We start from the raw sequence: 25,548 nt of genomic DNA on the forward strand, positions 1-25,548 counted from the left end.
AGTTTAGAAATATGAAATATAAATAAGTAAATAAATATGGCAATTGTAACAGATATTTCTGCCCTTCCTTTGGTCTTGAGCGTTTCAATTATCTCCATCTTTTTCTTTCAAAGTTTTTCATCATGGGTAAAACTTCCCAGAAATATGAGATTCATTTATATATTTACACACAGACATTACACATGCATGTACAAACACAAATGAGCACGTGTGTGTATGCGCGCACACACAGATCACCTTTATTATTTCTATAAATAACTCAAGGCAGCCAACATATCTGACACATATTCCTCTTCTTATGTTCCTCACAACAACAACCCTGTTATGTGGACCGGACAGAGAAATGAACTGGCCCAAAGTCACCCAGCTGGCTTTCTTGGCTAAGGCGGGACTAGAACTCACAGACTCCTGGTGATTGGGCCAAAGTCTCCTAGCTGGCTTTCACGGCTAAGGCGGGACTAGAACTCTCAGTCTCCTCGTGATTGGGCCAAAGTCACCCAGCTGGCTTTCTTGGCTAAGGCGGGACTAGAACTCACAGTTTCTTGGTGATTGGCCCAGAATCACCTAGCTGGCTTTCATGGCTAAGGCGGAACTAGAACTCTCAGTCTCCTAATGATTGGGCCAAAGTCACCCAGCTGGCTTTCTTGGCTAAGGCGGGGCTTATTTATGCTTGCTTTCCTATGGATATGTTATCCATATTATCTTTTCTTCTTTTATGCCTTATTCCGAATATATTTCAGCTTTCATGAGCTATTCTCCTACAGGGTTTTTTTTCTTCAAGGCTTGGCTTTTTTTCCATGACATCCGTGGCTCTCCTAATCCAAAGAATACTTTCAATGCATCCTTCACCTTGAAACATTATTCTTTTTTCTCCCTCTTTTTTTTAAAAAAACCCTCCTTCGAGGATAATTTCTACCCAGCATTAAGACGAACTCTTTTTTTACGTTTCAAGGATATTTTTTTTTCTTTTCCTTTCCCTCCTCACAAACTCATCTTGTTTCACCCCTGAGCCTGCAGCAGTAGTGATATTTTCTTTCTCTCTGTTTTTAAGAAGCCATTTGCTCAGAGACTGAAAACGTTATTGATCTCCCTTGTCAGATAGGATGCGCTTCTGATCGTCAGCCAGAACTCTTAAGTACTTTAGCTCGGTTGGCAATTCTATATCTTTCTGGTTTAAACCTCATCGGTCAAGAGCAAAGGGCTTTGGAAAATAAGATACTCCTTGGACTGGGGCCTGAAAAATAATCTAGTAGGTTTTATGCAATAGGGCAGTATTTCTCAACAACTTTCAGTATGGTGGCTGGGGGATTCTGGGAGTTGAAGCTCACACATCTTCTTCAAGAGGCCATGTTTGAGAAACACTGCTGTAAAGTAAAAATTGGGAATCCAGCTTCTATTTAAGTTGGAGTTGCTAACCCGTAGGAAATTTTATTCTTGTGGTCTCGTGCTGTAAAACGAGTCAAATGCAGGGGTGAAATCCAGAAAGTTCTGACAGGTTCCGGAGAACCGGTAGCAGAAATTTTGAGTAGTTCGGAGAACTGGTAAATACCACTTCCAGCTGGCCCCAGAGTTGGGTGGGAATGGAGATTTCGCAATATCCTTCCCCCAGGAATGGGGAGGGAATGGGGATTTTGCAGTATTCTATCCCCAGGAGTGGGGAGAGAATGGAGATTTTGCAGTATCCTTCCCCTACCAAGCCCACCAAGCCAAACCCACCAAGCCACACCACGCCACGCCCACAGAACCGGTAGTAAAAAAAAATTGGATTTCACCACTGGTCAAATGGCACTGAGTAGGAATCCAAGATAAATCCTGGTGCATTTAGGTTATGGCTGTCAGGTACAATAGTAGTTTTTACCTTGGGAGATAGTGGAGCAGTGTATTAAGAGAACCTCAGGTGTAACTCGGAGATGGATTGGGCTGAGAGAGAGAAAGAGAGACTGGTCCAAAGTCAGCCAGCTGGTTTTCAAGCCTCAGGCAGGACTAGAACTCTGTGTCTCCTGGTGATTGGCCAAAGTCACCTGGATGGTTTTCATGCTGTTGTGACTCCAGCCCCCGAACCTGGCCCCATGCCCGAAAGTGACTCCGAAAGTGAGGGGGAAGGGCCGGTAAGGCTTACCTCGAGAGCACCAATTCCTTTGGCCCGGCTCCAGGAGCCAGAACCAGACCAGTCGGAGGACGTAATGAGGCCATCATCCCCTGATTCCTCCCTTCCCCAGCCTACGCCTTCAGACCCAGCTGATAATAATAACAATCAAGCTTGGATCGACCCGCACTTCAGAAGATTAGAGAGGCGGCGTCATCAAAGGGAAGGGTGGGGCAGGAGCCCCACCCCACAGGATATATAAGGAGTTTTTGGACTGCTCTCATTCCACGGGAAGCAAAAATTAGCTGAACCATTTCAAAGAGAGCTGAAAGTCTTACCCTGTGAGTCATTTGTTTGAACTTTGGCAGGCAGCTGCAATTTCTCTGCCAGGACTGATAAGAGCCGTGAATCCACTGGCTGAAGGCCAGCTCGTTGCTCCGAAGTGGGAAAGGAGACAGAACACATGCCTAAGTTGGAACTACAACTACCATCTCCTGGTTTCTAGGGCAGAACCTAACCACTACACCAGTATCGGTACCAGTAGCGAACCGGTAGCGCTGGCGACGGGAAGCTCCGCCCACCCACCCAGATGTCATCATGTCTTGTTTTTGACATTCTGTGCATGCACAGAAGGTCCTGCACACATCTGCAGAGGTGTCGTGCATGAGTGAAGTGAGTGGTGAAATCTGAACCAGTTTACTACCAGTTCGGTGGCTGTGCATGCGCTCTGTATGCCAATGCGCGCTGCGCATGTGCATGCGCAGTGTGCACCACACATGTGCATGCGCAGTGCGCACCACGCACCAATTGCAAGGTGCACGCGCGCACACACGTAGTGCACACCAAAAGGAAACATGGGAAGGAAGGTAAGTAGAACAGCGCATGGATGTGTGTGTGTGATCGGCTAAGGCACATGATCGTCAGAGCCTTTTTTTTAACCTTTTAAAAGCATTTTTTTTACTACCTATTCGGGCGAATAGGTTGTAAAAATGCTTTTAAAAGTTTTTTAAAAAAGGCTCTGACGATCGCGTGGCTCAGCTGTGATTGTCAAAGCCTCTTTTTTTTTACCTTTTAAAAGCATTTTTTACAAACTATTCCTACCATTCGGGTGGGAAAAGTGAGCGAGCCAGAAAGAAGTGGCAAGCGGGCAACCGAGCGATTGGGTGGGCATGGGGGGCGGAGGGCAGGGATTTTTGCTACTGGTTCTCCGAACCATCCACTGACAACGCTACCAAATTGGCTGATCCGGTCCGAATTGGAAGCATGTTGTGTCTGCGCCTCCCGAGCCGGGCCTCCTGCCAGAAAGTGACTTGGAACCAGGCCTCCTGCCAGAAAGTGACTTGGAAAGTGAGGGTGAAGGGCCATCAGGACTTACCTCGGGAGCACCGGCTTCCCTGGCTCAGCTCCAGGAGCCAGAGGCAGGCCAGGTGGGAAGAGATAACGAGGCCTCTGTCCCCTGACTCTTTCCCCCCCCAGGCCACGCCTTCAGACCAGCTGATGGCAATCAGGCTTGGTTGGACCCTAGGTTTCGTAGGCAAGAGAGGCGGGAACAACAGAAGCAGGGGTGGGGCAGGCCTAGGAAGTGCTGAGTCATGGAGTCACACCCCACAGGATATAAAGGCAGCCAGAGCTGCTGTGCGTCTTCGTAACAAGCAAATCAACTGATTAACTAAGAGCTGAAGTTTGTTCCTGGGTGACTCATAGGCGTTGAGGGAGATAACAGAGACACTTGGCAGACGCTCGCTATTTTGCTGCCAGCTGATAGTGCCGGCTAATTAAGCCATCGCTCGGACGGAATCGAAGGAGGACAGAACAGAGCATTTCACCCCTGGCTCATGCGGGCACTTCCATTTGGGAACCCGGTAGTGAAGGTTAGTGGATTTCACCCCTGCGCTACGCCAAACTGACTGTGAAGAACCTAGGAGAAACCCCCCCCCCAAAAAAAATTCCAGCTCTTCTATTCCATTTTCCGCTTCTTTACAACCAGATAAATAGATAGGACTAATTGGGCATAAATGAAGGACAAAGACATTGACGGTGGAGAAAGACTTCAGTAGATCAGCTTCGGTTTGTTTTGCACAGCCTGTTCGGTTACAAAAATGTGCATGTGGTTTTAATAAGTCCACAATCAATATTGTGCTCTGTCAATTATGAAACAGGCTGCAGCTGGGATGCAACAGTCTGACAATTCCTGCTCTGCTCACAAGGCTGAGATGTCCAAGTATTTAACTCCAATACTGCTGGGATATCTTCGAGAAGAACATCAGAATTTCTTTAGGACAATGATCTACTCCTTGGAAAAAAAAAATTGTGTGGCTGCCTTGAGATCAACTTGGCCATCCGTGCAGATATTGTCTTTGTTGCAAATGTGAAACTAAAGAAGATTGAAAGAATATAATAATAATAATAACAACAGAGTTGGAAGGGACCTTGGAGGCCTTCTAGTCCAACCCCCTGCCCAGGCAGGAAACCCTACACCAGCGGTTCTCAACCTGTGGGTCGCAACCTCGTTGGGGGTCGAATGACGATTTGCCAGGGGTTGCCTAAGACCATCGAAAATATGGGAAGTATACTTGCGAGTCAAAGAATCGCGCTCCAATGGTTGACTCCACAAGCCAGCTGCAGGCTCTTCAAATCGCTATCCGAATTCGGCTTCAGGTGCGATGAATTAAAAAAGAGAGAAATCTTTGCTCTGATGTCTCCCTCTCAAGCCAGCTGCAATCACTCCCAATCGCTAGCCTAATCTGGCTTCAGGCGCGATAAACGTAATAGGGGAGGAGTCTCCGCTTTAATGCCTCCGTCCTCAAGGCAATCGCAAGTAGTTCAGATCGCTAGCCAATACGGCTTCAGGCGCAATAAATTCAAAACGAAAATAATTTTATGGTTGGGGTTGCCACATCGTGGGGAATTGTATTAAAGGGGTCGCAGCACTATAAAGGTTGAGAACCACTGCCCTACACCATCTCAGACAGATGGTTATCTAAGATTTTCTTAAATTTTTCCAGTGTTGGAGCATTTACAACTTCTGCAGGCAAGTTGTTCCACTGATTAATTGTTCTAACTGTCAGGAAATTTCTCCTTAGTTCTAAGTTGCTTCTTTCCTTGATCAGTTTCCACCCATTGCTTCTTGTTCTACCCTGGTCATTTCTCACACAGCCTATAGGGAGTTCTCAACTTACGACCTTACAATTAAAATTTCTACTGCTGAGTGAGGCAGTTGTTAAGTGAGGTGTGCCCCATTTTACAACCTTTCTTGCCTTGGTTGTTAAGTGAATCTGGCTTTCCCATGGACTTTGCTGTCAGAAGGGGATCACATAACCCCGGGACACTGCAATCGACATAAATATGAATCAATTGCCAAGTGCCTGAATTTTTATTATATAATTGTGGGGATGCGTGAAAAACGATAAGCCATTTTTTTTCAGTTCCATTGTAACCTCAAACGGTCACTAAATGTTGTAATTTGAGGACTACCTGTGTAAGGTATAACAACATCAAAGTTAGCCACTGAAACCATAAGTTGACTTCTCTTTTCAGTCTTTGAAATTCTGCTCAGATGTCCGGCTACTTGTAAACGAGTCTGTTTTGACTCATTTTTCCTTCCATCCAATGGGAAAAAAAATTAAACTGGGTTTACGCCCCTGTAGAAGGCTGTAATGCAGGAAAAGCTGGAACGAAAGAGAAGAATAACCAGCAACGAAGTGGACGGACTTACTTAATAGTGGTGACAGGTGCATCGAATGAGCTGTGGGGGCGCAGTGGTTAGAATGCAGTATTGCAGGCAAACTCTGCCCACAGCATCAAGATTGTGTTTGACCTCAAAGGGCCAGGGTGGGCGTGGCCGGCATGATGTCACTCATGTCAGAGGGGCTGCGCCAGGGGTGAAATGCTCCTGGTTCAGACCGGATCGTCCGATCCAGTAGCGATGGCATTGGGTGGTTCAGAGAACCGGTAGCAAAAATCCCTGCCCCCCTCAATGCGCAGCTGAGACGTGTGCTTGTCAGAGGTGGTTTTTTTTTTTTTTACTTTTAAAAGCATCTTTTCCTTCGGCTGAAAAAATGCTTTTAAAAGTTAAAAAAAAAGCTTCTGATGATCGTGCGGCTCAGCTGAGATCGTCAGAGGCTTTTAAAAGCATTTTTTCTACAACCTCTTCAGCTGAAGAGGTTGTAGAAAAAATGCTTTTAAAAGGCTCCTCTGGTGATCCCAGATGAGTTGCCTGATCATCAGAGCCTTTTAAAAGCATTTTTAACAACCTCTTCAGCCGAAGAGGTTGTAGAAAAAATGCTTTTAAAAGTAAAAAGAATAAAGAAGTTGGTCACGCCCACCCAATCACATAACCCCCACCACCACCAAGCCACGCCCACAGAACTGGTAGTAACAAATTTTACATTTCATCTCTGGGCTGCGCCTGTGATGGCCTGAGCGCTCTGCCAGCAAAAATGGGCTCCCGAGCTCCGTTTTCGGCTGGGACGGCCTCTGTGGGCCTGTCCTTTGCTATTTCCAGGGCAGCCCCGCGGGCCAAATCTAAGTACTCCGCAAGCCAGATCCGGCCCCCGGGCCTTGAGTTTGACAACCCTGCTTTAGATACAGCTGTAAAGCACTATGAAGCGGGATATAAGTTTAAGCGCTATTGCCGTTAGACAGCTGAAGGACCAAGTTAGGTGTCTCAGAGTTCTGAATTACTATGGATGTTTGTTGGGACGCTGACATTATGGAGAGACCATCATGGAAGAAAAATCTATGTAGTCCCTGAAAGTTGACATCAATTCGATGGCACAAAATCAATCAAACCGTGCGCATTTTGACTCGTTCCATTTTCTCCCCGTCTTGCCAGAAATTGGTTCAAATTGAAGAGGGCCGTGAAAATATTTACAGACCCCTCGCATCCTGGACATAAACTGTTTCAACTCCTACCCTCAAAACGACTCTATAGAGCACTGTATACCAGAACAACTAGACACAAGAACAGTTTTTTCCCGAAGGCCATCACTCTGCTAAACAAATAATTCCCTCAAATCTGTCAAACTATTTACTAAATCTGCACCACTATTAATCTTCTCAGAGTTCCCATCACCCATCTCTTTCCACTTATGACTGTATGACTGTAACTTTGTTGCTGGCAATCCTTATGATTTATATTGATATATTGACCATCAATTGTGTTGTAAATGTTGTACCTTGATGAACGTATCTTTTCTTTTATGTACACTGAGAGCATATGCACCAAGACAAATTCCTTGTGTGTCCAATCACACTTGGCCAATAAAAATTCTATTCTATTCTATTCTATTCTATTCTATTCTATTCTATTCTATTCTATTCTATTCTATTCTATTCTATTCTATTCTATTCTATTCTATTCTATTCTTTTCTGTCCTACCTTAGGTTATGTTTAAAGGTAAAGGTTCTCCTCGCACATATGTGCTAGTCGTTCCCAACTCTAGGGGGCAGTGCTCATCTCCGTTTCAAAGCCGAAGAGCCAGTGCTGTCCGAAGTCATCTCCGTGGTCATGTGGCCGGCATGACTCAACGCCAAAGGCACACGGAACGCTGTTCCCTCCCCAGTAAAGGTGGTCCCTATTTTTACTATGTTTACACCTGTGTAAAACTCAGCAAAGAATGCAGCCTATTCTAAGTTTTTTATATATATATATATATATATATATATATATATATATATATATATATATATATATATATATATATATATATATATATATATATATATATATATATATATATATATTTGTTTTCTGAGGTTTTCACGGTGTTTGTATATAGTCTTTGGTTGTTGGGTTTTCTCCGTGTAAGATTGGAAGTGTCTTGGCGGCGTTTGTGAAGTCTCATTCGTCATCTTCAGGCTTCAACCCGTGCTTCTGGGAGCAATGTGTGATCGCAGCTGTTTCTTCCTTTTATTTGTTAAAGGAAGAAACAGCTGCGATCACACATTGCTGCAAGCTGAAGCCTGAAGATGACGAATGAGACTCGTCAAAGCCAAGACACTTCCAATTTTACACGGAGAAAACCCAACAACTAAAGACCTATATATATATATATATATATATATATATATATATATATATATATATATATATATATATATATATAAATTTACATTTATATCCCGCCCTTCTCCGAAGACTCAGGGCGGCTTACACTGTGTTAAGCAATAGTCTTCATCCTATTTGTATATTATATACAAAGTCAACTTTTATTGCCCCCAACAATCTGGGTCCTCATTTTACCTACCTTATAAAGGATGGAAGGCTGAGTCAACCTTGGGCCTGGTGGGACTTGAACCTGCAATAATTGCAGGCAGCTGTTGTTAATAACAGACTGTTTAGCAGTCTGCGCCACTCCTTTTGATATGCAAATGTCTATGCAAATCCATCGGTATTGCTATACTTCAAATTTATTGCTCTGAGTAATGTCAGAGGTTGTTTTTTTTTAAAAAAAAATTGCAGCAGGTGGTAACTGTGAAAAAAGCTGAGAAGGGTTGAATTGGGTTGGTACTGTGTTTCCCCAAAAATAAGACCCTATTATATGTTTTTGAATAAGCGCTTGGCCTTATTTTCGGGGAGGTCTTATTATTTTGGGGCACGTGGAGCAAGATGGGGCTCCTCTTGCCATCTTAACTGATTTCTAGCTCTGTCTCTCCAACCAGAAGAAATGGCAGAGACCGGCTGTTGCATGCGTTTAAATATTTTTGGAGAGGGCTTACTTTTGGGGGAGGGCTTATTTTCGGGAGAGGGCTTATTATCTGGGGAGGTCTTATTTTTGGGGGAACACGGTAGCTGGATGGGAGACGACCAGGGAGTTTCAAATTCTCAAGTTGGGAAAAAAATATCCTGGAAATCAGGTTTTTTTTTTCCCCCCCAAAAATAAAACAAGCTCAATATAATAAGTAGTAACGCTTAACGTATCAGTCATCCTGTATTCTACACCAGCAGCCACTGGATAAATCAGGTACCCTATAAACGCCCTTAAATTCTCTTTTAAATTAAGTTAAATTAAATGAGTAGCTTCCCCCACATCATTTGCCTGTGAAGTTCACTTCATTTCAACGGCAAGTTAACAAAAAGGACAATGAAATACCACCACAACAATTCAAACCAATGTATACAAGTAGAACTTTACTCCACGTTGAGAAAATAACAACAGAAGTATCATGACTGCGTTTGGGAATCGATTCAGAACAATGAGACAATCCTCAAGAAATTCTACGCTCCCGACTTCAGTTGGCAATTCAGGTTGGCCTCGACTTGCAACCATTCGTACAGCGACTCGTCAGAATTACAGTGGCTGGAAAAAGTGACTTACAGCCAATTCTCACGCTTACAACCATCAAAGCATCGCCAAGGTTACATGATTAAAATTTGGGCCCTTCACAACTGTGATGTATTTATGATTGTTGCACTATCCAGGGATCATATAATCAATTGCTGTTTGCAATCTTCCGAGCTGTCTTCTGACAAGCAAAGTCCATGGAGAGACATTGGATTCATTTAACAACCATGTGATTCACTTAACAACTGCTGCAAAAAAAAAGTCAGAGAGGTGTGACTCACATCAGCCACCTTGAAGTCGGTAGAGATTCTCAGCCATCCAGGTCATGGTTGTCCCAAAGGTGCTTTTTTCAGGAGGCAATGGTACTTCCTTGTTTTTCTTTGAAGATGTTTCACTTCTCGTCGAAGAAGCTTCTTCAGCTCTGACAGGATAATCCTTCCATTCCCCACTATCCAGTCAGATCTGAAGAAGCTTCTTCGACGAGAAACGAAAAGTCTTCGAAGAAAAAACAAGGAAGTCCAGTTGCCTCCTGGAAAAACATCTCCTAAAGCAGTCATCTTGCTTTAACAACAGAAATTCTAGCCATAACTGTACAGGTAGTCCTCGACTTATGACTAGAGCGGAGTCCAACATCTCTGTTGCTAAGCGAGACAGTTGTTAAGTGAGATTTGCCCCATTGTGGGACCTCTCTTACCATACTTGTTAAGTGAATCACTGCAGTCGTTAAATTAGCAACAGGGTTGTTAAATGAATCTGGCTTCCCCATTGACTTGGCTTGTCAGAATTTTGCCAAAGGGAATCCTATGACCCCGGGACCTGCAGCAGTCATAAGTACATGCCAGTTTCCAAGCATTTGAATTTTGATCACATGACCATGAGGATACGGCAATGGTTGCAAGTGTGAAAAACGGTCATAAGTCACTTTTTTTTTCAGTGCCGTCATAACTTCGAACCAAACGAATGGTTGTAAGTCAAGGATTACCTGGACTAAAGATTTCCAGTATGCTAAAAGAGAAGAGAAAATACAGCCTTTTGCTATTCCTTCAGCTCCTTCAGTAAAGAGTTAACAGTGGTGCAGAAAGTCATGAAGCCAAGGAAGGCATTGGTAATTTGAGAAAAGAGAAGGTGACAAGCCAGGAAAGCAAAGGAAAAGTGAGGAACAGCTGGTAGTTTTAGACTTTTTAGACGAAAGCTCTGAGATCCCTTAGAAGCAGTTTGATTCTGAAAGATATTGTCTTTTTCCTCCCTCCTGACAGTAGCTGAGCAAAGCTGGAGGAAACTGAGCACAACCGAGGCAAGTAATCAAACGTCCAGAAATAGAGACGTGCAGGAAATCCAAGATGTTTGCATGCGGAGGGCCAAATTAGGAATGCACAGCTTTGACAATTGCAAATCCTGTGCAAATGCTCTCCGTGTTGTGGTCTGCCAGCAACCCGTGGACCTGGCAGCAGAGTCAGACAGTGAGGAGGCTGGGGAGGACCATGGGCCAGTCCTGGAGTCAGGGGAAGGCCCAGACGAGGGCTCTACATCGGAGGCAGAGATGGGGCCAGGGCCATCTGGGAGCAATGCGCAGACTCCGGAACCTCCAGAGGTGGATAGCAGAGAGGCAGAGGAACAGGAGGAGCCTGTTCCTAGTGCATGCATGCGAAGAGCTGTCGGAAGGCAAGAGCAGCTGAAGAAAAAAGGATGACTCTGGAGTAAGGCCAGAAGATGATTGGCCACTCCCATAAGGCTTAAAAGAGCAGCAACGAGCTATTGGGTTCGTTGTAGAAAAGCAACACTGATTTCCGTGCTTCTTGTCAGCGTCTTTTGAACTTTGTGGGGTTTTTGCCAAGAAAAGCCTTTGGCAGGTTGCCAAAGGGAACATTAGGACAGGAACGGTAGGCACGTTGGTGCTCTTATGCACGCCCCTTACAGACCTCTTAGGAATGGGGTGAAGACATCAAAGGTTGGTGATAAGGCCGAGGGACTGGTTATTAAGAATTTTGTTTTGGACTAAGCTGAGAATGAATTAATTCTCAGCTATTTTAATAAAATAAGTTTGCTGAGGACTGAATTGTGTTTAGTAATCACTACTTGGGCTTCGGTCACAACACTCCACGGCGAATCTGTCTCATAGACTCACCACTGCAAACCGCAGTTTAAAGAAGCGGACTTTAGAGAATGGCGGCGTCACAAATTTCGATTCGAGAAAAAACCCTCATCATGGGTTTGTTTGCAAGCCAGGACTCAGAACCATGCCTGATCACGCGTGAACAAATCAGATACGCTATTTACAAAGATTGCACGGGTCTTTGAAATGATGTGCGTTGTGAAATGAAGCGTGATGTGAACTAAACTATTTGGGGAAATCAGTGGGGTAGAATGACCAATTGGGTGGTGGAGAAGAAAGCAACAAGCAAGCTAGCTGAGAAACGAGGAAGTCATTTATGAAACCAGACAAGGATTGGAGGTCAGACACCAGGGATAAAAAGAGAAGAGAATATTTGTAGCTCAAGGGTTGAACAGTGAGATCCTTGGTAATCTCTGAGCTTTGGTCTTTTCTTACAGATATTTCATTACCCAACTAGGTAGTATCATCAGGGCTAGAAAGGAATGGGTTTGCTCTCTGCTATATACAGGTGGATTGACCTGTCAGTGTTGGAGGGGAATATTCTCCGTGATTCTTTGATTAGGCTGTTGTTCACTGTTAGCTTGTTTGCCTGACTTGGTAGTTCCTTGATTGGGGTATTGTTTTGTAGACAGAAATTTAGGTTTTTTTCCCATGCCATCACTCTGCTGGACACCTAACTTCCATAGCACTATCTTAGGCCTAAAGATATTTACCCATATAAATAGGCTGTATTTATAGTATCCTTCTCATCTTCTCATTTTTCTCATCTTCTCACCTTTCCTAATAATTTCTACTATTGGTATCAATGATTTATCACTTCTTGTTGTATCTTATGATTAATGGTTATAACTATGATCTATAATCCATGACCTCTCACTGTACCGTTTGTATATACACTGAGAGGTTATGCACCGGAGACAAATTCCTTGTATGTCCAATCACAATTGGCCAATAAAGTATTCTATTTATTTCATATTCTATTCCATTCCATTCCATAATATTCCACTGCATTGCACTCTATTCCACTCTACTCTACTCTACTCTACTCTACTCTACTCTACTCTACTCTACTCTCTCCTTATCCGGGAGTTGATTGTTAGAGAGAACATGTTCTGTTCTTTTTGTTTCCTTTTTGGCTTTTTTATTGTGTCTTTTGAAAGGTATGTAGATGTGGTTTATCTCTACGTGACTGTTGATGGCGGATTTTGTCTGAGTGGCAGTCTTACAGGAATTCTCCAATGTCCACAAACACCGTCAGGGCAAGATACCTGAAAACAAACTGAGCGCAAACCCCACTCCCTTCAAGCACTGATGATGTTACCTAGTTGGGCAATGAAACATGCAAGAAAATAACCCTTTCTAGCATTGATTTTACCTAATTGGTGTCACCAAATAACAAATATTAGCGACTTTCCTTATCAATTTGGCCAGATGGTTGGATATAAGGACCAAGTTTCCAAATCCTGAGAGGCACTGAGAAACCTTACAACCAGTCGGAGAAGAAGCTCACCTACTCAATAAGAATCCAGCGTGTCAACATGACCTTACCTTTACTTTGGGGCGGGTTCTGACTCCGATCTCGGAGAACGTTGATCTGGTAAACAGCTCCGTAAGGCTCAAAAAGTTCTTTCAATTCTTTTTCTGACCACGAGCGGGGGATCTGCCCAACAAACATCTTAATGGCATCGGGGTCTGGTTGGTCTGAATGATCCAGAGCGCCATTCATCTTGTTAGCTGTGCCGTTGCTAGAAAACACAAGCGAGAAAGAAGGTGGTTAGAGAAAGGGCAGTTCACAATGGCTACCAAACTGCCTTCCATTGAGGATCTGTATGCTGCACGAGTCAAAAAGAGGGCTGTGAAAATATCTACGGACCCCTCGTATCCTGGGCATAAATTGTTTCAACTTCTACCCTCAAAACGACGCTATAGAGCGCTGCACACCAGAACAACTAGACACAAGAACAGCTTTCCCCCCCACAACGCCATCACTCTGCTAAACAAATAATCCCCTCAACACTGTCAACGCAGCCCTTGCGAGGTCCATTTTCAGCTGCAACGGCCTCCTGCAATCCTCGTGGCCCTCCCGAGCTCCGTTTTTGCTGGCACAGGAACTGTGGACCGGTCCTTTGCTGTTTCCAGGCCGGCTCCGGGGGCCAGAACTACACACCCTGCGGGCCGGATGCAACCTGCGGGCCTTGAGTTCGACATGCCTGAATGAGATGGATGCTGAAAGGACAATGCAATCCCTTCAGTCCAGCTTTAGAAGGTCGCAAAAGGTCACACACCCCATGACCCTGGGGACCCTGCAACCATCGTGAATATACGCCGGTTGCCAAGCAGCCAAATTTTGATCACGTGACCATGGGGTTGATGCAACGGTGACAAGTGTGAAAAACAGTCCTATACGTCATTTTTCGGTGCCACTAAAACTTTGAGCAGTCACTAAACAAATATTTGTAAGTTGAGGATGACCGGTAGGTGAAAATAAGCCTGTTGTCCTTTCATTTATGGAAAAAAATAATAATAAGTGCCATGGATGTGGAAGGAAATTTGTATGGCATTAATGGGTGAATTCACATGGAAACTGACATGGAAAGAGACGGAAAGGCTCGCCCCATTGTGCCCTAGTTTTCACTGCTGGCTCTATTTCAAAACTCCAGAAATGGGATGAAATGGAGAGTATCAAAAGAAGCAAAACAACACAACGTGAGATGAAAGGAGGGGGGGAGAGCGTTAAAAGCAGGGAAAAAGGACCGAGGAGCCATGTGCGCATCCATCTCCAGTTAAAGGTAGGGACAATGCTCTCATTTCGGTAATGATTCCAGAATGAAAAAAAAAAAACGGAAAAGTAGCACTGAGTTGATGGAAAGCTTTCAAAGAGGCGATACAACGAGCAACGGGGAACCAACACGGGCTTACGGGCAGCAAGAAAGTGCACATGTAGGAGGTAATGCATTAACAGAGTTGCTAATCCCAATTTGAGGAGATTTTTAAAAAATGAAATAAAAACCCTAATGCTGGCCTGGCCGAAGCCATCTTGGAGCGTCAGGGTTGCCACAGTGGAGCTGAGGGATAGGGAGGGTGGGGGATTAGAGAGAGCTGGGGTTCAGTGCAGAGGTGGTATTCAGAACCAGTTCGGACTGGTTCGGGCGAACCGTTAGCGGCCATTTGAATTGGTTTGCCGAACCGGTAAATACCATTTCTGGCTGGGTGGGGAATTCTGGGATTGAAGTCCACCTATATGAAAGCAGCCAAGGTTGAGAAACCCCGGTGTAGACAATATTGACCTAGTTGCCTATTTTATTCTTATCTCCTTCCTCTATCGAAAGGTACATTTTAAAATATTTAATCCAAAGCAAGATTTTCCCAGAGTCTTCCTGAAGCAAGAAAAGCCAGGCCTAAGGAGGGATTAGAACTCACAGTCTCCTGGTGATTGGCCCAAAGTCACCCCACTGGCTTTCATGCCTAAGGCGGGATTAGAATTTACAGTCTCCTGCTGATTGGTCTAAAGGCACCCCACTGGCTTTCATGCCTAAGGCGGGACCAGAACCTACAGTCTCCTGCTGATCGGCCTAAAATTACCCCGCTGGCTTTCATGCCTAAGGCGGGACTAGAACCTACAGTCTCCTGCTGATTGGCCTAAAGTCACCCAACTGGCTTTCATACCTAAGGCGGGACTAGAACCAACAGTCTCCTGCTGATTGGCCTAAAGTCATCCTGCTGGCTTTCATGCCTACGACGGGACTAGGACTCACCGTCTCCTGGTTTCCAGGCCAGCGCCTTAACCACTAAAACAAGCCAGCCCTTAGGTATGCAGCCTTATGCTTCTGAATGGCAGGTGAAATATAAAGACAACAAATAAAAATTAAATGCTTAAAAGATTAGTTCTCTATTTTTCCCATTAGATGCTTACATACAGTGGTGGGTTTCAAAATTTTTTACTACTGGTTCTGTGGGTGTGGCTTGGTGGGCGTGGCATGGCTTGGTGGGTGTGGCAGGGGAAGGATACTGTAAAATCTCCATTCCCTCCCCACTCCAGGGGGAAGGTTACTGCAAAATCCCCATTTCCTCTCCATCAGCTGGGACTCGGGAGGCAGAGAATAGATGGGGGCGGGGCCAGTCAGAATTTTTACTACCGGTTCTCCGAACTACTCAAAATTTCCACTAACCGGTTCTCCAGAACTGGTCGAAGACTGCTGAAACCCACCTCTGCTTACATGCCACTGTATGCAATTGTGAGGTGTAGGGGTTCACACAATGTGATAAGCTGGAATGGCTTGCATACAATGATGGTATTCAGCTGTTTCGTAGTGGTTTTGGTGAACCCGTAGCAGAGATCCCGAGTGGGCCCATCCATCTGCCCCGGCGTAAAAACGTCCTATTTAGTCATGTTTTTGAGGCTGGGTGCATGTGTGAAAGGCACGCGCACGAGCAAAGCGTATAGTGACCAGACGTCCCACTTTTGGCGGGACAGTCCCGCTTTTTAATAATTTGTCCCGCGTCCTGCTGCAATTCCAAAAAGTCCCTATTTTTTGTTTGTTTCACTCCCATTCTGAAAATGGGAGGCGGCAACGCAAGAGGAGGAGGCGGAGAAGGGGGAGTGGCAGAGAAGGGGGCGCGAGAGGGAGGAGAGACGCCGCTTGACTTCACCCGAGAGGAAGAGAAGAGTGGAGAGGAGAGCCGAGGAGAGCTGAGCCTGCCTGGAAGAGCAGAGAAGCAGCAGCTGCTCCTCCTCCTTCAGGCAGGTGGCAAGACTCAGTGCGCATGCGCAGCCCCCCCTGCCCGCCGCGTCAATGGTGTCCCGCTTTGCCATGGCTGAAATCTGGTCACTTTAGCAAAGTGCATGCACGGAAGGCCAGGTGCGCAAAGCGAGCGTGCGCGTGGCAAACCAGTGGTAAGAATATGCGCAATCCACCGCTGCTTGTGTAGTGAGGGTTAGCATTTGTGCAAATTCCGTGTTTCCTTCAGCCGCGGCACAGCTTAGCATGTTGCCTGAATCAAACTACCGTAGTGCGATTAATAAACCGCAGTTTACAAACCTCTTTCTGAAAATAATACAGTTCTTTGCAGAGGTTTGAAAAAAAAAAGATGATTGCGATTTCAGGTCATGTGCTTAAGGTTGACAGTGTGTCTTCCACTCTATTTCAGTTTAAATGCCCTAATTTTATAGCACGCTGGCAATTTCACCCTTATTTCTTTTGCACGACTCTTGTCAATGAAATTAGATTAGGGCTGCCCAGTTCTCCGTTTTTAAGGTTACTAATGTTATGTCTCTTGAAGTCGTCTTCCCATTTCTTCTCTATTAGAAGCTTTGATTTTTATTAAAAAAAATCCGTAAAAAGCAAATTACTGCCATTTCAAGAGACAGCCTGCATCATCACCCTTTCCATCACTTAAAAAATAAAATATTCTTAGTTCTTTTAAAAGGGGGAAGAAGAAGATGAAAAAAAAACAACAACCCAGAAAACATCTGGTGTGGGAAATACAGATGATCATTTGTTTATATCTTTCTTTCTCTGTCTTAACTGTCTTTTCCAAACATAACCAGATGGAGCCTTTCAAAATCAAATTAATTTCAGATTAATTCACTCTGGAATAATGCCAGTTTCTTGAGTTGGAGCTTTCAGGCACTGCTTAAATTGATTTACAGTGATGAACTTAAAAGAGTTAAAGTCCTTAGGGATTTTATTTTATTTTATTATATTTGGGGGGGGGGTTATAAAACCATGCAAAAAGGAATCTGCAGTTATTAACTGGCTTTTCACTAAATTTTCACCATTATATCATTTATTCATCCTTTGCAGATGTATCCTGTTCTCAAAAATACGTAAAATTCCATCCCATCCTATAATTTTATAAATTTGATTCTAGAACTTGCTTTTATTGTAAGGACTGCTACAATTCTGGAATAAAATAGCAGCCCAAATCTAATTTGTTGGGGAATACCTTTCTAATCAGTGCTTAGGATACAGGTATGACCACAATTACGCTCGTAATTTCTGTTGCTAAGTGAAACAATTGTGAGTTTTGTCCCATCTTATGACCTTTCGTGCCACAGTCATTAAATGAATCACTGCAGTTGGCAAGTTAGAAACACGGTTGTTAAATGAATCTGGCTTCCCCAATGACTTTGCTTGTCAGAAGGTCACAAAAGGGGATCACACAACGACCCAGACAAAATGCAACCGTCATCAATATGAACCCATTGCCAAGCATACGGATTCTGATCACGTGACCATGGGGATGCTGCAATGGTCGTAACTGTGAAAAATGGTCATAAACAGTGGTGGGATTCAGCCGGTTCGGTCCGGTTCGAGTGAACCGGTAGTGCCGAGTGCAGTAAGCCCCGCCCACTCGCCCGGACGTAATGCCGTCCTATGTAGCCACGTTTTCGAGGCCGTGCGCCTGCGCGGAAGGCTGAGCATGGGTGGAAGGTTCGTGCTCACATTTGTGAACTGATAGGGAAGGTAAATGAATCCCACCTCTGATCATAAGTCACTTTTTTCAGCGCTGTTGTAACATTGAATGGTCACTAAATGAACTGCTGTAAGTCGAGGAACTACCTGTAGTTTTCGGTAACCTGGTGTTTTCCTGATGGGCTGGAATGACAGCTCCTAGAATTCCTAATTTTTCATACATTTCTGCAGAAAATCAAGCAAAGAAGGACACCTGGACAGGTTTTGTAAAAACCCCTTTCCTTAAAAATCTCCATGAGCCATAAATCTTTGAAGGTTGGAAATTCTTCATGGAGGAATTTCAACTCCAATTCTCAGGATACTCTGGGAAAACCATTAAAATTATCCAACATACGATTCCTACTCGTATATAAAATTCTAATCAAACTGAAAAAGATTGTTATAGGGATCTTTATTTCTTCCAATGGATATTAAAATCCTCCTCCTCCTCCACCTCCACCTCCTTCTCCTTGCCTTCCAGCTCCAGCTCCAGCTCCCTTCTCCTCCTCCATCACCACTCTTCTTCTCTTTCTCCTCCTCTTTTTCCACCACCTCCTCCTCCACCACCTTCCTTCTCCTTCTCCTTTACCTTCTACTCCTCTCCCATCTCCACCTCCATCTTCTTCCTCCTCCTCCTCCACCTCCACCTTCCTTCACCTTCTCTTCTGCCACCTTCCTTCTCCTTCTCCTCCACCTTTCTCCTCCTCCTCCTCCACCTTCCTCCACCTTCTCTTCCGCCACCTTCCTTCTCCTTCTCCTCCTCCACCTTCCTTCTCCTTCTCCTCCTCATCCTCCTCCACCACCTTTCTCCTCCTCCTTCTCCACCTTTCTCCTCATTCTCTTTTACCTTCTCCTCCTCTCCCACCTCCATCTTTCTCCTTCTCCTCCTCCACCTTCCTTCACCTTCTCTTCCACCACCTCCCTCCTCCTCCTCCTCCACCACCACCTTTCTCCTCCTTCTCCTCCTCCCCTCTTTTTTTCCCCTTCTCCTCCTCCCCCCCCTCGCCTCATAATTCCATCTTTCAGCATGAATAATTTGTGGAGTGTTCAGATGTGTAAATGAAAGAAAGGAACCTCTACCGCATCCTCAAAGCAGCACGTTCGAACGTCTGTGAAGCCAGGAGAGAAGAGCTTTATAAATCTTAGTTCTGGGCTAAAATGGGATGAATAATTCATAGCTCAGTAAGAGGTAGAAAGCCAAGCCTTGTTATAACACATGGCATCGATCAGGACATCACAATAAGCTTTCATAGGTTCATAGCCGGAAGAGAGTTCCATTCAGCCCAATTTTCTGCTGGTTTTAGGTATCAAAATTAAAGCAGTTTATGATGGATGTCTATCCAGACCCTCCCCCCCTTACTTGAAGTCATCTACTGGACCAATCACTTTTTCTTCACTCCCTGGTGTTCCTATTGACCTATTTTACGTAAGATCTTCGATGAAATTCAGCCGCAGTAACTTTCCTAGTTTTGGCATATTCTGTGAACTTAGCAATGTTCCCTTCACAAATTTACTGGGTCTACAACTGAATGGCACACACCTTTACCTACAGTAAGAATCCTACCATCTCTTACAATATTAGACAACACGCAGTGGCGGGTTTCAATTTTGTTACCACTGGTTCACCATGCATGTGCCCGCTCGCTTCTCGTGCATGCCCGCCCGCTTCTCACATGCCCGTGCTTCCCACGCATGTGCCCAGCCTCAAAAACGTGCCTAAATAGGATGACATAGAGCTGGGGCCACGATTTCTCCTACCGGTTTGGCCGAACCGGTCTGAACCGGCTGAATACCAACTCCTGCAACACGGTATCAACAATAGAGACCTTCAAGCTTCTGGGTTCTATAATCTTCCAGGACATGAAATGGACACCCCTAATATTAAAACCGTCATTAAAAAAAGGGCACAGCGAACTCAGTTCTTCCTGTATCCAACTCACAATGCTCAGATTGCCCAAGGATCTGCTAATGCAGTTCTACAGGGTAATTAATTGAGCCTATCATCTGTACCTCTATGACTGTCTGGTTTGGCACAGCAAACCAAACAGGAGAGGTACAGACTTCAGCCGATAGTTAGGACTGCAGAAAAAGACCATTGCAACCCAGCCTGCCTTCCATTGAGGATCTGTATACTGCAGGAGCCAGAAAGAGGGATGAGAAAATATCTAGAGACCCTTCACATCCTGGACATAAACTGTTTCCACTTCTCCAGCAGTGGGTTTTACGTTTTGTTACCACTGGTTTGTCCCCCATGCACACATCTTCCGCATTCGCGCCCGACCTTCCATGCATGTGCCCGGCCTCAAAAATGTAACTACATAGGATGACATAAAACATAATAATAAAACATAAAACATCCTTGGGTGGCTCAGGCTGTAAGACAGCCTGTTATTAAACACAGCTGCTTGCAATTACTACAGGTTCAAGTCCCACCAGGCCCAAGGTTGACTCAGCCTTCCATCCTTTATAAGGTAGGTAAAATGAGGACCCAGATTGTTGGGGGCAATAAGTTGACTTTGTATATAAATATACAAATAGGATGAGACTATTGCCTTACACAATGTAAGCCGCCCTGAGTCTTCGGAGAAGGGCGGGATATAAATGTAAATAAATAAAAAATAAATAAATAAAAATAAAGTCAGGATGGGAGGGCAGGACCATCTGCGATTTCTGCTACCGGTTCGCTTAAACCGGTCCGAACCGGCTGTATACCATCTCTGAACTTCTCCCCTCGGGATGCTGCTACAGGGCATTGAATGCCGAAACAACTAGACACGAAGTCAGTTTTTTCCCCATGCCATCATTCTGCTAAATACACAATTCCCTTAGCACTGTCTTATGCCTAAGGATATTTACCCATGTAGTAGGGTTGGATTGCTGTTATCCTTCTCATCTCCCCATGTTTCCTACTGGTATCTTATGATTTATTACTTCTTGTTTGTATCTTACGATTAATGAGTGTATCTTATGATTTATGATCTAGGACTTATCACTTTGTTGTTTGTACGCATATGGAGAGCTTATGCACTGGAAACAAATTCCTTGTGTGTCCAATTACACTTGGCCAATAAATAATATTGCTAAAGAATGGCGCAAGGAAGTGATCTCTTACTGGCAATCCGTAGGAAAAGGGGGAGTGAGTTTAAAACTGAAGGATGCTGCAAACCGCCGTAAATGCAGTTGTGTCGCCAAGCAACCAAAGTACAATCACATGACCAAGAGAAAACCACCTGAACCTCATAGCTGGGTTGTAGTTTACAACTTGTAAATCCAGTTTTTCAAGAAGTTCCAATGGTTGTCAAGTATGGAGAAGTCCTCGACCACAACGGCTCCCAAAACTTCTGTTGTTTTAGTGAGACATTTGTTCAGTGGAATTTTGCCGCAATTTACAACAACCAGTCTTGCTACAGTTGTTAAGTGAACACACTGAAGCTGTTAAATTAGTAACCTGGTTGTTAAGTGAATCTGGCTTTCCCATTAACTTTGCTTGTCAGAAGGTCGAAAAAGGGGATCACGTGACCCTGGGACATTGCAACCTGTCATAAGTGCAAGCCAGTGGCCAAGTGTCTGAATTTTGATCATGTGACCAAAGGGATGCAATGGTCGTAAGTGTGAAAAATGACTCTAAGTCAGTTTTCAGCACTGTTGTGACTTCAAACGGTCGCTAAACAAACGGTTGTAAGCTGAGACTGCCCGTATTCTCTTCTAATTATCCTTCTCTCCGGGAACCAATTTTACAGGGTTTTTAAAGATTAAAACACATGCTGTCCCGAGCTTTTAGGATTAAAAGCAGGATCAATATATATTGCAAATAGTGAAAAGAATAGGAAAGAATAGGCTTACTATGGTCTGAAAATTGCAGGCTGGCCTGAATGATTAAAAGAGCATATTATCTTTCCAAGATAATAATAATTTCTTTCCTATCAACCTGTCCTCCTTAGCATTTACTGCGCTGCTCCGGTCCAAGGGCATGATATTTTCTAAAATATCATGTATTCTCCAATCGCTGTCTCTTACTAACTGACTACACAAACAAGTTTAGCCCAGCGAATGTATTTGCTCTTCAAGACACCTTTATTATCTGTCTATTTCCAAGTGCCATTTGCTGTCTTCTACTGAGACTTAACAGCTCTGGAAAATTACAAGATAAATGTCAAAATGTGATCAAGGCCTTAATGAAGCTGTGGTGGGCAAGCAGCAATAACCTTTCTTTCAAATTCCTATTAGAATAAACCAACTTGTCCAAGAAAAGAATTCTTGGGAGGGATAATTATAGCATTTGCGGATGGAATCAATAAAACATAGGCTAGCTATCTATGCAAATGTAGGACGGAAGGCTAGATGCTAAATTCTCCCTCCCGTTGCAAGTATAAAAAAATGAATACAGGGAACCTCCAACTTACGACCACAACTGAGTCCAAAACTGATGTTGATAAGCGAGACAGTGGTTAAGTGAATTTTGCCTCATTTTATGACCGTTTTTGCCACAGTTGTTAAGTGAATCTAGAGTTACTAAGGTTGTTAAGTGAATCTGGCTTCCCCATTGTCTTTGCTCGCCCGACGTTTCCAGAAGGGGATCACATGACCCCGGGAGACAGTTGTTAAGTGAATTTTGCCCCATTTTATGACCGTTTTTTGCCACAGTTGTTCAGTGAATCTGGAGTTATTAATTTAGCAACGTGGTTGTTAAATGAATCTGGCTTCCCCATTGTCTTTGCTTTTCAGAATGTCAAAAAACGGGATCACACGACCCCGGGAAACACTGTCATAAATATGAACCAGTTGCCAAGCGTCCGAATTTTGATCATGTGACCATGGGGATGCTGCAACGGACATAAGTATCCGTCGCCTTCGACAAGACCTAAGTTTAACTCACAGAATCATCTATTGTAATGTCCTTCCTGTTAAAGACTACTTCAGCTTTAATTGCAATAATACAAGGGCAACCAATAGATTTAAATTTAATGTCAACCGCTTTAATCTAGATTGCAGAAAATAAGACTTCTGTAACAGAATCATCAGTGCTTGGAATACTTTACCTGACTCTGTGGTCTCTTCCCATAACCCTAAAAGCTTTAACCAAAAACTTTCTACTATTGACCTCACCCCATTCCTAAGAGGACCATAAGGGGCGTGCATAAGCGCACAAACGTGCCTACCGTTCCTGTCCTATTGTTTTTCTTTTCTTCTTCCTATATATGTTTATATGTGTATATACTATATAATCTTTTTGTATGATGTTGTGACAAAATAAATAAATAAAATAAATAAGTATGAAAAACGGTCAGCAGTGAGGAAAGTCCACTGCAGTTTTTTTATTTATTTATTATTATTTTGAATGAGCAACGTTTGAGTAACCGGTGACGTGTTTTGGAAAGCTGCCTTAAAAAAACAAAACTCTGCTAAGATAAAATTGCATTCAAATACAGCTTCGAGAACAGCAGACACCGAGGGGAAGTCAAAGATTTGCCAGCCTTTCTATAGGGGGAGAAAAAAAGCGTTTTGAGAGAGTCGGATAAATTATTTAGGAAATGAACGACTCACAGTAAAATAAGCGTTAAAATTCACGCAGCTTCAATCGACGATTTTCAACTAGAGTGGAAGTAAATGCACGAGGGATAAATTGGATTTACAGTGAATCTGCACTTTTCTTGGGGATGACATATGTTGGGAATATACAGGGTTAGGGTTTCAACCGTTTGTTTAGCGACCATTCAAAGTTACAACAGCACTAAAAAAAGTGACCCATGACCAGTGGTGGGCTGCAACCGGTTTAACAACTGGTTCAGTGAGCATGCACTTCGCTCGTGCATGCACGCTTTGCACCTCACTCGCCTAACATGCTTGCATGCAGCATTCGAAATATAGCAATTTGAAGCTCAGCTGCTTATCTTCTAAGGCAGCCCCGGTAAGTAGAACAGTGGAGGCAGGTGTCGGTGAGCAGGGCCAGCTGATCGTTGGAACTACCAGTTTGCCCAAACCAGCTGAATCTCAGCCCTGCCCATGACCAGTTTCTTTCTTTCTTTCTTTTTTGTACAAGTTTTTATTGATTTTTTGTTTCCCACCCTCAACACAAACACAATTCATAAACAATGTAGTGACCTTATCTTATACAGTTCAAACTATTCAAGTATATTTTTCTTAATTACAATTTTTGCCTATATATATGTGTGTGTGTGTGTGTGTGTGTGTAGGTCTTCGATTATTTGGGTTTTCTCCCACGTAAAATTGGAAGTGTCTTGGCGATGTTTCGACGAAGTCTCATTTGTCATCTTCAGGCCTCAGCTTCGTGCTTCTAGGACGAATAAGATTTCGTCGAAACGTCACCAAGACACTTCCAATTTTATGTGGGAGAAAACCCGAATAACCAAAGACCTACATACAAACACCCGCGAAAACCTCAGAAAACAAATATATATATACATCTGCTCAAGACATCACATCACAGAACTTCAGAGGCCACAACACCAAAGCTCAGGAACAAAAGACCAGGACCACACCCACACAGGATGCTACGAAACAGCCGACCAATCTGCAAACACCCACTCCATCTACCAATCAGGATGCAACCACAGAGCCAACCAACCTGCTCACAGCAACACTCCCCACCTCGACCAATCTGCAAACACCCACTCCATCTACCAATCAAGATGCAACCATACAGCCAACCAACCCTGCTCCCAGCAACACTCCCCACCTCCCCACCAGTATTTATAGAGAGACAGCAGCTCTGATCACTCTTTGCTCGAGAAGCATGAAGCCGAAGACACCAGCCTGAAGATGATGAGTGAGTGACCTCGTCGAAACGACGGCAAGATACTCTCAACCTTACACGGGAAAAGACCCGAAAATGCCAAGACCTACATACCTATATCTGTGAAAACCTACGAAAACACACACACACACATATTTCCCCTAACTTTTTATCCCTTTCCTAATATTTCTTTGCTTATTTTATCAAATTACATCTTTTTTCGCCCTTCGTTTTCTAATTTCTCCATTTTTATTCATATTCATTCCCTTTCATTCCTTTTCTTTTTTTTTTTTACTATTTCAATTTTTATTCTTTGAATATTTTCGGGGTTGTCGTTTCTCCATTTTTTTCACAGCAACCTTTTCTTACGCGCCTTTCCTTCCCTCCTTTTTTCATTCCTACTTTCTTCTTCCCCTCCTCTCCTATTCCTTCCCTACTTCCCTCTCCCTTCTCCTCCTCCACCCTACTTCCTCCCTCTAACCTTCTCTCCTACACTTACTGTATCTCCCTCACCTTACCTCCCCTCCTTTTCCCTTTCTTCTTTCCCTCTCCCTCTTCCTCCCTTCCACTTCTTTCCTTATCTCTATCTCTTGCTGTATCTATTTTCAATTTCTCTAATATCCAGACATCCCCAATTCTCTTAATTATTACAGATATTTTTCCAACCAGTTTCAACCCTGACCAGTTTCAACACTTACCACCGTTACAGCATTCCCGTGGTCATGTGATCAAAAATGTGGTTGCTTGGCAACTGGCGTGTATTTATCCACTGTCCCAGGGTCATTTGTAAATTTTCCAGAAGGGTTTCCAGTTAGTAAAGTCAATGGGGGAAGCCAGATCTGCCTAACGACCAC

At 43.9% G+C, this 25,548-nt stretch overlaps 1 protein-coding gene across 20 annotated transcripts in view; it reads right to left on the reverse strand.

Annotated features, from left to right (window-relative positions):
* The window catches only part of CELF2 (CUGBP Elav-like family member 2), an 823,343-nt gene that overhangs the window by 253,822 nt on the left and 543,973 nt on the right, over positions 1-25,548 (reverse strand). For all 20 annotated transcript variants that reach the window (XM_058190373.1, XM_058190376.1, XM_058190380.1 and 17 more), the window contains one exon: positions 13,034-13,230. In XM_058190373.1, coding sequence (XP_058046356.1) covers positions 13,034-13,230 — 197 coding nt within the window. The remainder of the gene's footprint in view (positions 1-13,033; positions 13,231-25,548) is intronic.

Source organism: Ahaetulla prasina, chromosome 7 (assembly GCF_028640845.1).
Source record: "Ahaetulla prasina isolate Xishuangbanna chromosome 7, ASM2864084v1, whole genome shotgun sequence".
Lineage (NCBI taxonomy): Eukaryota > Metazoa > Chordata > Lepidosauria > Squamata > Colubridae > Ahaetulla > Ahaetulla prasina.